General features: G+C 35.9%; 2 protein-coding genes across 4 annotated transcripts in view; both read left to right on the top strand.

The window, feature by feature from the left end:
• Nucleotides 1–12,305, top strand: part of LOC5572804 (tubulin polyglutamylase TTLL4) — a 144,747-nt gene that overhangs the window by 100,553 nt on the left and 31,889 nt on the right. The gene's annotated exons all lie outside the window — the stretch shown is intronic.
• Nucleotides 5,733–7,420, top strand: LOC110676956. Its single transcript, XM_021847004.1, has 2 exons — nucleotides 5,733–7,057; nucleotides 7,117–7,420. The coding sequence occupies exons 1-2, from the start codon at nucleotides 6,232–6,234 to the stop codon at nucleotides 7,248–7,250; spliced, it is 960 nt and encodes a 319-aa protein (XP_021702696.1). The 5' UTR covers nucleotides 5,733–6,231; the 3' UTR covers nucleotides 7,251–7,420.

Here is a 12,305-nt window from a genome sequence, read left to right as displayed (position 1 = left end):
ATGTAGACTGAGTGGTTTCTATCACACAAAATTAGGCTTATACAATAAAATTTACCATTTATCTCCACCCATGAATCATCATAATTGCATTCCTTACAAATATCTTTTGAACACAAATCTCTTCCATTAATATGAAGTCTGCTATGAAAGCTGAATACCCGCTCATCTATGTCATCATCATAAACAATTGCGTCGCTTGAATTATAAATTCTTGTTGGATCGAATTGTAGTTTTGTATGGTCTTTCATCCATAACTTCTTAACCCAACTCTTAATTGGTGAATTCGAAGACAGTTCTGTATATTGACACAATCTGTTCATGTAATACTTCCTTTCAATTTGTAAAACAGGTTTATTATTACCAGTACGATAGCCCAGTAACAATGCATTTCCTGGAATATAAACAGGTAATTAATATGTATACTAAACTGACTGTCTACTATTTTTGAATGAATAATGGCAAGGAAAACGTGATTACTTAAAACTATATAACTACAGTTAATGATAAATGAGTGAATTTTATAAATACCTGATTCGTAAGGGAAGAGCGAAAAGTTGTATAGCGCTCCAAAATTTCGAACTGCTTGTATCAGATGGCATAACAGATGAACATTATACGTCATATTGTCTTTTCCGTAGAAAGTTTGAAATTTCACAACAAATTGTTTCAAACTTTTATCGCAGGAATTGATCGTAGACTCATTTAGTTTTGGATTAAGCAATTTGTAAATTGCTGATGAAAGGAGCATTACATGATCCAAATATTGTTGAGGCAATACTCCTACGAGAGCTGGATATAAATAGTGCAGCAGCAGGACTTCCCATTCATTGGCCTTATATTTCTTATACTCTTTCAGCCGCCGAGGATATCGAGAAAAGGTAGATGGTGGGCGAAAGGACAAAATTCTTCTTTCAATTACCTCTAACGAGTTGCCAATGTAAAAATCATTTTTATGGTACTCGGATTCTGTCCACATTGTCCACATGTGTTTCATAACTCCAAGCAGGACTGCGTGCATGTAATCAGGAGGAAAAGATTCTATAACATCAAATCCGCTCAGCGATACGAACACTGATTTACCAAGCACTCCAAATCTTTCTTTCCCATCCGTGTGAACTTCATCCATTTGTTTTCTGGTTGTGATGTTTCCACGCTTTGCAACATACTGCTTAACTGGATAACACCTGGATGTACCTGACTCCTTAAGGTCGCCCGGATGAAGACAGTATGTACAACCAAAGTTTCCGTTAAACTGCTTCATATTCTGAACCTTACATCTAGCCACTGAATCTAGATTAACTTGCAGTAATATGACGGAATACGTAATACCATTAATGATAACTCCAGTTTTGGCCAATCTGTTCAATTCTATGCACAGATATTTGAACAAAAGATTGGTATTGGGTTCTCCTTTTGAAAGCCAGAGAGCGTTGACAATAAGGTTATGCTTAGAAAATCGATCCAAAGGAGGAAGATTATTGAGCGTCAGAAATACTGGGTAAAGAGGCTTCTGTGTCGTGCATTTGAAAGCTGCTGCTCCATCAGTGTTGGCGCTCAAAGTAAGAGTTGTGTGTGATGCTCCTTTTAACTTTTGCTGAGCACATTTTCCACGATTTATATCTGCGATTTTTTCGTCGTCAATAACTTTTGCGTGTTGTTCAATTTTGTCCTTATGTTTAATAACTAAATCACAAATCTGTTGCTCAATAGGAATGGTCAAAAAGAAATCATTTTCCGTACAGCCACATATAGGGCACTTGAAACATGCTTCTGGTGCAACTTTTCCAAAATCGAGCTGACAATTTACACAAAAATACACACGATGTGAGTCGTACGGATTCATCTTAAGTAATGCCGAAAACGATGAAAAACTTTCAGGGAAATTTTTTATTCCGGCCACAACATTGAGAAGTTTCAGTAGATCCTCCAACGCTGATTGAGTTAATCCGTGTCGTATGTAGAAGTTAAGGACCATGAACAAAATGTCGGAGCACTCTAAATTAGAGACACATTTAAACTTCTTCTTGGACGCTGAGGGAAATATCTAAAAATCACAAAAAAGTTCTGTTAGTAACGGGAATATTTCAGCTCATCTTTCGAAAGAAAAAGCGTATTGTTGTGCACCGGTAATTCCATGCATTTATTTTATTTGGCAGGTATTCATACATACATTATTTGAATCACTGGAATCACGGCCTGAATATGTGGATTCCGTAGCATCTTCGTACTCGAAGTCATCCAGTTCAAATGATTGATCACTTTGGTAGCTAACATCTACGTTGTTTTGGGGTTCATCATCTTCAAGAAGTTCAGACTGAATCTCATCGAGAGGAGTTGTAATGCTGTCATCCGACAAGTCTGATTCAAGATTATTTTGCTGGCCGGATGAAGCCGAGTCTTCCAGAACATCGTTGATTGACACATCTGAATCGGGTTCTTCCAAACTCATTGGACAATTTTCTTGAAGGTCAATCATCTTGCGCCTTGGCTGTAATTGGAACAGTTAGTAGTTGGTACGAGGCCCATCTGGTCAGATCTAAGCAAATAAAAATACTTACTCTTTTCACATATTTCCCTCCGAAGTTTTCTGCTGCTAAATAATACTGGCGGCGGCGGCGGTAACTCATTGCAAAACTTTTTTTCAACAGATTTTATGCAAAAGATGAACGAAATGTACGCAATGGTCGTGTTCTTTATGACATACAATAACAAACAGATATACAGAGACAAAAAAAGACGATAAGTGGTTTCTGTGCACGAGTACATACACGATCCACGTCACCAATACCACTCAAGAGTTTTGGTGAAAAATATAAACAAAGATCAATTGTTCCCAGTAAATTCAAACGGGAATATTTTTCACCATTTACTTAGTACTTGTGTTTGTGACATCGCTCGGCGAGGGCTCAATAATGTTCGATTTTTTGACAGCAGACTATAGTTGATCTGAGGTGGAATGGTAGTCGTGATTCCATTGCACACGGGAAAAATAACTCGCCTGTTATACGGCCTTCTTTAGCCGAGTGGTTAGAGTCCGCGGCCACAAAGCAAAGTCATACTGAAGGTGTCTGGGTTCGGTTCCCGGTCGGTTCAGGATCTTATCGTAATGGAAATTTCCTTGACTTCCCTGGGCATAGAGTATGATCGTACCTGCCACACGATGTACGAATGCGAAAATGACAAATTTCTCAAACAAAGCTCTCAGTTAATAACTGTGGAAGTGCTCATAGGAACACTAAGCTGAGAAGCAGGCTCTGTCCCAGTGAGGACGTTGATGTCAAGAAGAAGAAGAAAAAGAAGTGTTATACAAATTAGTAAATACATTTCCATATCGACTAGGACCTACCGTTGTTTAGCGTATCTGAGCCACAGAAGGTTTAATTTCAGTACATTTTTTTACTTTTTTATATTTTAAAGTAGACAAAAAATTGAGTCTTTTGCACAGTGGGTCAAGATGGAGAAATCATGGACAAAAATGTTATGATTTTTTAAAAAAAGGTTGATTTTTCAATATAGTCTAAATAAACTTTTTGAATGCTTTTCGACCCAGTTTTATGAAAGTACGCAAAATTTGCAACAAAAAAGGTATATGAGAAAATTTTGCTAATTGCTACCGTTTCCGAGATACAGCGATTTTAAAATTAAATTTACTGAAAATTCACAACTTTTGATTGTTTTTGGATGTTTTTCGAGTTGATAAAATAAAGAATATTTTTTTCTGAATGCATTTTATTTCATGTTCTTATATAATGATGGAGCGTCCTTTTTTGATACAGATTTCTTACTTTTTCATAATGTTTACAATTTTTTACTATCATTACAGTTTGAAAATTGCCTAACTTCTATTTTATCTACGGAAACTGGAATAAATGAATGGTATTTTTGTATTCCCTGAATAGTTATTGCTTTCGAACTTTAAGAAAACATCAGGTATATTTGTGTGAGACAACTGGGCACGTTACTCCTCTACTCATAAAGCTTTTGTTTTCGAATGGAAACATTTCATTATCTTAAATCGATATAAATGCATTTCACGTATTGATTGCTTTATATTCGTTATTTTCTTATTTTTCAACTTTTAACATTTTGTTCCTTATTTTCTTGATAATTTAATATCAAAATATCACAATGTTGAATGTTGAAGTTGTGTTTCGTTAAAAAAAATAAATAAATCATTTTTACAGGGCACATTTTTTTATTTCGCCTCAAACCATGAAAAATTACCAAATCAATATTTTTTCAAACATTTTAGTCAAAAACTATCTGCTCTTTCAGACAATGAACAAATTTCTAGGCTTATGAGCCTCGAAAAACATTCGAAAATGACCGAAAATTGAAAATTATATCATAATTTTGTATTAAAATCGCTGTATCTTTAAAACGGTAAAAGTTAGTCTAATTTTCCCTTGTAACTTTTTTGTTGTAAATTGTGCATGCTTTCATAAAATCGAGTTGAAAAACATTTAAAAAGTTTATTATGACCATTTGCAAAAATTCATCTTTTTTTAAAAAACCATAACTTTTTTGTCCATGATTTCTCCATCTTGACCCACTGTGCAAAAGACTTCATTTTTTGTCTACTTTGACATATAAAAAAATGAAAAAAAAAATCAAAAATACGATTTTTGAGAAAATTGATTTTTAAGCTTTATTTTCGATATATAAAAAATTACAACATTTTTTTTTACAGTGTATATTTTTTTCCAGATAGTCCCAACAATAACCTAAAACTTTGCGGAAGACACCAATCTGATCGGACAAACCGTTCCTAAGTTATATTTTTTTGAAAATTATTAAGGATTTTTTTCTTAGGCCCTTCTCAAAAGTAAGGCTAGAGTCAAAATGGCCAACCGATGATGCAAAAAGGCATTTTTGGGCGTAAAGAAAGCATGTGGGGGAAGAGGTGGTAAAATGAACACCTTAAGGAAATCATCTTATTTCTGATAGAAAAACGAGAAATTTGTATAGTTCTATCGCACAACATCAAAAATAGGGATGTAATATATAGCAACGACATGGATTCATACTAAAATAGCTAAATTTTCACATATTTTCATCGCTATCAAAAAGCGATGCAAATGTTCATTTTACCTGCACTATGTGGGTAAAATGAACAGCGGTTGGTGGTAAAATGAACACCACGCAAAAAACGTGAGCAAAACAAATATTTCTGATAATTTTCGTTGCCCCACCGAAAATACATCCATTAATGATTGTAACCCATTCAAAGAGAATTCTAAAGGTCTCAGATTTGACATCATATCATAACGATATTCACCTCACTGAAAAACCTCAAGTCTTCCGAGCTAAAAGTTACGTCAGTTCTAATTTCCAAACGTGGTTTTATAAAATTTTAGTTTTCGTTGATATTTTCACTTCAATTGATCTACGTATCAACTCGAACACTCAGATTTATGCTCTACATCGTCCGTGCGTGATAAAAAATCATCGAAATTTGTTTTTTCTCTGTAAAAGGCACGGTGTTCATTTTACCACCCCTGTTCATTTTACCACCACATCCTCTGCAAAATTTCATCCAAATCAAAAAATATAAAAATGAAATTTGGGAAAAAAGTCGTCATTTTCTGTGGAACCGCTCAGTTGCAGTATTTATGACTAGAAACATGCTTGATTTGACAAGTTTCGCACTGTACTTTTGACCACACTGTGTTGTACGGTGGGTGTCACGGATTGAAATACAATGCTTTGTAGTAGATGCTACTATGGACATGGTCACATATACTGCACTGCTCAGTGATTTGTATCAGATTATAGTAAACTTAACAGATTTTTGTGATCGGTTGAAAATCGTTGGTGCAGTTTTTAATTCTAACATGGAATCGTTAGATTATACAATAAAATTTGTTTGCGTTTGTGGAACTACTTTGAGATTTCGTTTCAAGGCTCAATCATTTTTTTTTGTGTTATATGGAATGTTATAGTTTTTTTCCGTGTACATCAATGTGTGCACAGCACACGACGATCCAACATCGAAAAACTATGATATTCAATCATCATGAAGCCGAATCCATTTTGTTTTTCTTTGTCACCTTCTCGTATTCAACGCATTTTCAACCGCAAAAGTAAGAACTTGTTAAATAAATTCGATCTATAAGTGGTTTTTTACTGTTAACATGGGAAAAACACGTAAAAATATTAAACAAAAAAGTGATGCTAAGAAAGCAAATATGGAAAACATGAAATTTATGGAAAGCTTGGTAAGAACTTCAAATGCATTTTTATGCACTCATATTTAACTTATGTTTTACACTTTCTAAACAGCAACTAGTTGCCACACCGATCTCAAAAACAAAACCCAAAAAGAAATTGTGTACCAGCATTAATCCTCCGGTCAACTTACCATCGCCGGTCAAATCCGTTGTTCTGGAGCAAGGCATTGCAGATACCGTACCGACATCTGAGGCACAGATTTTCGAACTTGGAACGACTATTGCTGGGGACCTACCAGTCAAAACAATCACTGTCCCGACAGTTGAAACCGGTATGGACATTCCAGAGGTCCTAAGGGTTGACTCCAATGCACCCCCATTTCAGCCAACTTTTGCTGGACATGATGTCTCAATAATTAAAGTGGTGTTGGACTGCAATGAAGCTGCCAGCGAAGAATGCGTTGATTTTGAAGACAAACCGCTCGAAACCGCTCCAGATCTCAACGCTGTTCTCGTACTCCAGCATCGGGTGGCAATGCTTGAATCGGAAATTGGAGCACTTCGGCGAGATAACGCTAAACTACGATCGTTAAACATGCGGCTCCAGGAAACCCTTGTTGAGCGGCCAAATGGTACATCATTTACCGAAATCCCTGGATTTCCCGACGCAAAATGGTTGTTAAGCGTCTCGCAGAATGCTCAGGACAGCGATTATCTCTTTGTCAAGGAGTTAGTTGTTCGTCTATTTCCCCTTGGTGTAGGGAATGCCACTGTCTCTGGGCATCCATCGAACAACCCATTTGGACGAGGAATAAAGAATGGGCTTGAACCCGACGCTCGAACTAATGTTGGACGACTGGATCCAGTCAAAGTAACGTACATCAGAGGTAATTTAAGTCCATTTATCAATCATAGGAACTTAAAAACTATAATTTTACATTTGCAGACCGTCTCTATGAAAGAAGAACTATTCTTCAGGACGAATTGGGAGTAGCTATGCAGCGCTCTCGGAAGACTGCAAAGCACATCGCTGCCGTTATTAATAACAATCCATCTCTACGCACCTTGCGCCAAGAATAACCTGCCGGATCAGAAATCATTTAAATTTTAATTTGTTTACCAGTCTTTGGAAATACTGTTTTGTTAAATGTATTTCTGGAATTGTTTTAACCCGTATGACGTATGAATTTAGTTACGTTTTAGTTTGTTTTTGTCCGTTGAGTTGTTGATTTCCAATGTAGGTGGTTTCTTCAAATAATTTTGAATAAATAAAAAAATGCGAAAAAAAATTAAGTTTTGAATGAATGAGAAATTACCAAATATGGATAACTGAATTAATTAATAAAATAAATAAATAAACGAACGGTGTGATATCAAATGTGAACATCAAATTATGATCTGCATGTGGCTTCCAAAACTATCAAATTTAGCTTTTAATTAGATATAGAATAGCTAAACGAGATGTTTTGACAACCGAAATGAATTGATCTTAGTGAGATATTATAATTACTCATTATGATTTTTATTTGATAGTATGCATACATTTTTTTGATATTATTTTTGATCTTTTATCTCTTATGTCAAACAAATGAATAGCTGTTTCTGTTCTTCAGTTATTCACTTTCCAATAACTATATATGATGTTCGTGAGTTTTTTCCACCTGCTCGGGATGCTGAAGGTGTCTGGGTTTGATACCCGGTCGTTCCAGGATCTTTTCTGTTTTTTCATAATGGAAATTTCCTGACTTCCCTGCGCATAGAGTATCATCTCATCTGCCACACGATATACGAATGCGAAAATTACAACTTTGGCAAAGAAAGCTCTCAGCTAATAACTGTAGAAGTGCTCATAAGAACACTAAGCTGAAACTAAACGGGAAAACTCACAGTGCCAGGCCAACTCAGGACACAAGAGACTCTCCGGCAATCCCAGGGTCGGCTAGCTACTGGATAATCAAGGGCTTTTCGCGATACAAAACTAACAACACGGAACTTTCACTTTACTTATGCATTTTTATTAAAATTCCTATTTGTGTCGTGTGCGTGTTGTTCTGTATTATCAAGTTTAGTGTTAATTTGTTAAGTGTAGCCTAATTCTATCGTTGGTACCGGTACATACCGCTGCCTTCTGATGTTGATGACGAATGGCCGACACAGCGATTCAATCCTGCTGTGCGGTCGGAACTCTCGCCGGAATGGCGAAGCGGGCGGATGTACGGACGGTTCTTCAGTCCGTTGACGGGCCAGCGGGCGTTGCTGGACGGTGGGGTTCACAGGCGTCTTCCCGCATGGACGTAATCGGCCGGCCGTGGCATAACCACCTTGGAAATCCTCCTTGGCGATTAAGGCCTATGGCCTGAGGATTCGTCCAATGATGGACGGCGAATATCCTAAACGATTAGGCACGGAAGCCTGAAGGCTTCGCGGGCCGAACCGTGTGCTGGACGGAACCAATAAACAGGTGCAAGAGGTCCTAAAGGACAGCGTGGAATTAGGGAACAATCCTAGTTTCGTGCAGGGTCTCTATTTACCTGAGCGGTGACTATCCCTAGCACCCACTTAGCTCCTGCTATGGGCTAGAGGGGGGGTGGCTTATTCAGTGTATTTCACTAAACCACTGCACTATTAAACCACGTCTTTAGCACATGGACGCCTAATTAAAATAGCTGCCGAATTTGGGCAATGGCTGCTGAGTTTTCAGTTTCCCACATTCCATCTTATTTTACCTTTCCACATGCTATCTCGCTTCTTATGCCTATCGTTCCGTCAAGATTATCAATTGGTAGCGGACGAAGACATTACAGCGGCACAAACCCTAACGCTTCTGTGGTATTTTCTTCTGTTTTTACACAAAAAACGTGAAGGTTCCGAAACGAACAAATAAATATAAAACAAAAATCAACAATTTGTAACCAAACGATTACAAAGCTGAGAAGCAGACTCTGTCCCAGTGGGACGTAATGCCAAAAAGAAGAAGAAAAAGAAGATGTATTCTGTTCTCCAACTGGTGAACGGTGTGAGTTAAATTTCTGTTTTGATCGATGAACTGCTTTTGATTATTTCAATAATGGTATTAATAATAACAAAGTGAGTGATGTGCAACGAGTATTACGTTATACAGTTTATATTGTGCTGATTAGTTAGAAAATTCGTAAATCTACATGAGTTGAAGGAGCCTTGCGGGCGATAAACCGGGAAAAAAAATTGAGAACCTGCAACGCAAGATACGCGACATATGTTCCGGGTTGTTAATCGATATCAACTCATCAATGTTTATTTGTACCAGGAACTCAAAACGGTATACAGACACACACTTTTTTTGCGATAAAACGCTTGCTCTTGATTAGGTGATTGTACCAACAAACATATCTGTACAATTTTCTATCGAAATCTTTTCTAAAATTTCTTTGAATTCCAATTAGAAGTTAATGTTAAAATATTGGCGATTTAAAGTGTGGAAAAAGGCGATGTATTTGAATTACTTTCAGATTTGTTGGAACCTATCGAATTCGTTACATTTAAAAGCTGATGAGTGGAATAAAATAAAACACAAGAATGATCGAAAACAATCACATTTTGAAAGTATGAATTTGCTTTCAACAATATTGAAAAACGAATATAAAAAAATACAATTTTAGTCTTTTTTACCAGATTCCCTTTTGGATCCAACAATATAATTAGTGATATTCTTGAAAGCATTATCAAATTTAGCATCCATGAGGCAACGTTCAACGCCACTGTTGGCACCATGTGGAATGCTGAAAATTATCTCCAGGTTTACGGAAATGTTTCCATGGCCATGGATCATAATTGTTGCCTTTTCCAAAGCTTCCATATAATTTTGTTCACTTTTGTTAGAGTGAACTAAATAAAATTATTGAGACATACCTCTCCAACGAAAATCGCGAAACTTAAGGGTTTCCGACAAAACCCAACAATGACCCTTCTTCACGATTTAGAGGTCAACCTTGATTCTCCTAATAACGTTCAAGATCTTCTCCTCAAATCCAATAAAAACTCGAAAATACTGACTGCGATTAGCGGCACCCTTCTATTTCATTAAAGAATTGGTCATCTATATATCTATAAATTGAAAATACGTTTGCAAGGCTGGTAGCGATGATGACTTGGTCGCATTTTTTAAGTCAATCACTTTAAAGTCTCTTTTTTGAAGCCACTTCCACTGAAGTCACTTTTTTCATCGAAAAGTCAATTTTTAAACTATTGCAATTTTAGGGAAAACTTTCCGTTTTACGATTCAACGAAAAGCTACCGCAGCTGTAACATCACTGATTTGCATCATCAGTAAGACCAATCCTTAAAGACTTCCTTGAGAAATCTTAGAGAATTACTGTAAGAATTCCTAAAAAAATCACTGAGTACTACTTGGAAATATACTTACAGACATTCCTAGTTAAAATGTTAAAGAAATACTGCGAGACAATCTTTAAACCTGGAGGCATTTTGGAGAAACTTCTGGTTGAACTATTGAAGAAGTCTTGGAGGATGTACTAGGAAAAACAATGGAAGAATCACCGGACTTGGGATTTCCAGGAAAAAATATGTGAAAGAATTTTTCAAGTATTTGCTGATGATTTTCGAGTTAATTGCTGTGGTTATTTTTTATTATAAAGCCGGTTGTATTCTTCAGATATCCAAAACAATATTCTTTGATGAATTCCTAAGAAAATTCTCGAATGGATTCAATATATTTGGAACATTTGGAAAAAACCTGACATATTTTCTGATGAAATTCTTTGAGAAAATCATTGAATAAAAATATGAAACATTCTCAGAAAAATCTCTGGTCTGATTTCATGAAAGATCGAACTCTTTTCTCCAGGTTCCTGTTAGGTTTCGTTTGTTCTTGTTTATTCCTGTTTGTCTTTTTGCAGGGAAAAGCTCTTTAGTTCCTATTTTCAAAACACTCAGTTGCTACTATACAAAATTTGAACGTTTTGCAATGAAATTAAAACACATATATCAAAAATACAATATTTAAATGTTATACAAGTTGCACTCGATTAGGCGCCGTCCACAAATAACGTAAGGCTCTAGGTAGAGGGCTGAAGCGTTACGGCTAACACGAAAAAAATACGTACAAAAAGCGTTAGAGGGAGGAGCGGGTCGAAAATTGACAATTTTAGCGTTACCTAATAAATGGACACTACCTTATAAAAGTATTCGATTAACCAGGGTCTCGATTATCTGCGGTCCAATTATCCGGACAAAAATGAATTAATCATCCGTGGATTCAAAGTTCTATGGATTAATTGCGTTTACTCGAATGGGAAAATACCTATTCAAATATGTAGTAAATTACTTTTGTAACATTAACACGATCCAATCAAGTGATAAAAGAAATGATTCAGAAAATTTATCGTTTTAATTTATTTGTCCATGAAATCATGGATGCTTTCTTCGAAGACATGTGAGGAGTAGGACGATTCAAATTTTTAAAATGTTTGAAAATCCAATCTCCCATATGTTCCTTACCATCCTAATCATAAAAATAGTATTCTGTGAAATTTTCAGCTTTCTAGGTGGTGATTTAAAGGTGGTCCAAAGACAATGTAGGTTTATATGGAAATATCTATGGAGATATTTTGAGAAGTGTTCCAAATACGCTAGTACTGTAATGTAAGTAGAAACTTGTCATCCCATATTGAAAACTCATTCTTCAAACCTTTATGAATGTCGTTGCTCAAGAAACAAATCCCTTTTGAGCTATTTTTTTGTGCATCTTTGCAGGGCTATAATCCCATATTGAACTAAATAATAGCAAACAAACTCATGAATATCTTTTCTGCTATCCGTCGGATTGAATTTCTCTCTTCAGCAAATTTCTTTATTGTTGATTGAAGAATTATGTATAACTATAGGATAATAAGTTTGTACTTACATTACAGTACTACCGTGTTTGGAACATATATCAAAATTTCTCCTTAGTGTTGTAGGTTACATTGTCTTTGGGCCACCTTTAAATCTAGGTGGTGAAAGCTAAAAATTTCACAGAACACTATTTTTATGGTTAGGATGGTAAGAAACATATGAGATATTGGATTCTCAAATATTTTTAAGTTTTGAACCGCCCTAGTGAAGAGCCGGATTTTTTTTTTTGGCATTTTTGATTCA

The sequence above is a fragment of the Aedes aegypti genome, chromosome 2 (assembly GCF_002204515.2).
Source record: "Aedes aegypti strain LVP_AGWG chromosome 2, AaegL5.0 Primary Assembly, whole genome shotgun sequence".
Lineage (NCBI taxonomy): Eukaryota > Metazoa > Arthropoda > Insecta > Diptera > Culicidae > Aedes > Aedes aegypti.
This window is presented reverse-complemented; position numbering and strand designations above follow the sequence as displayed.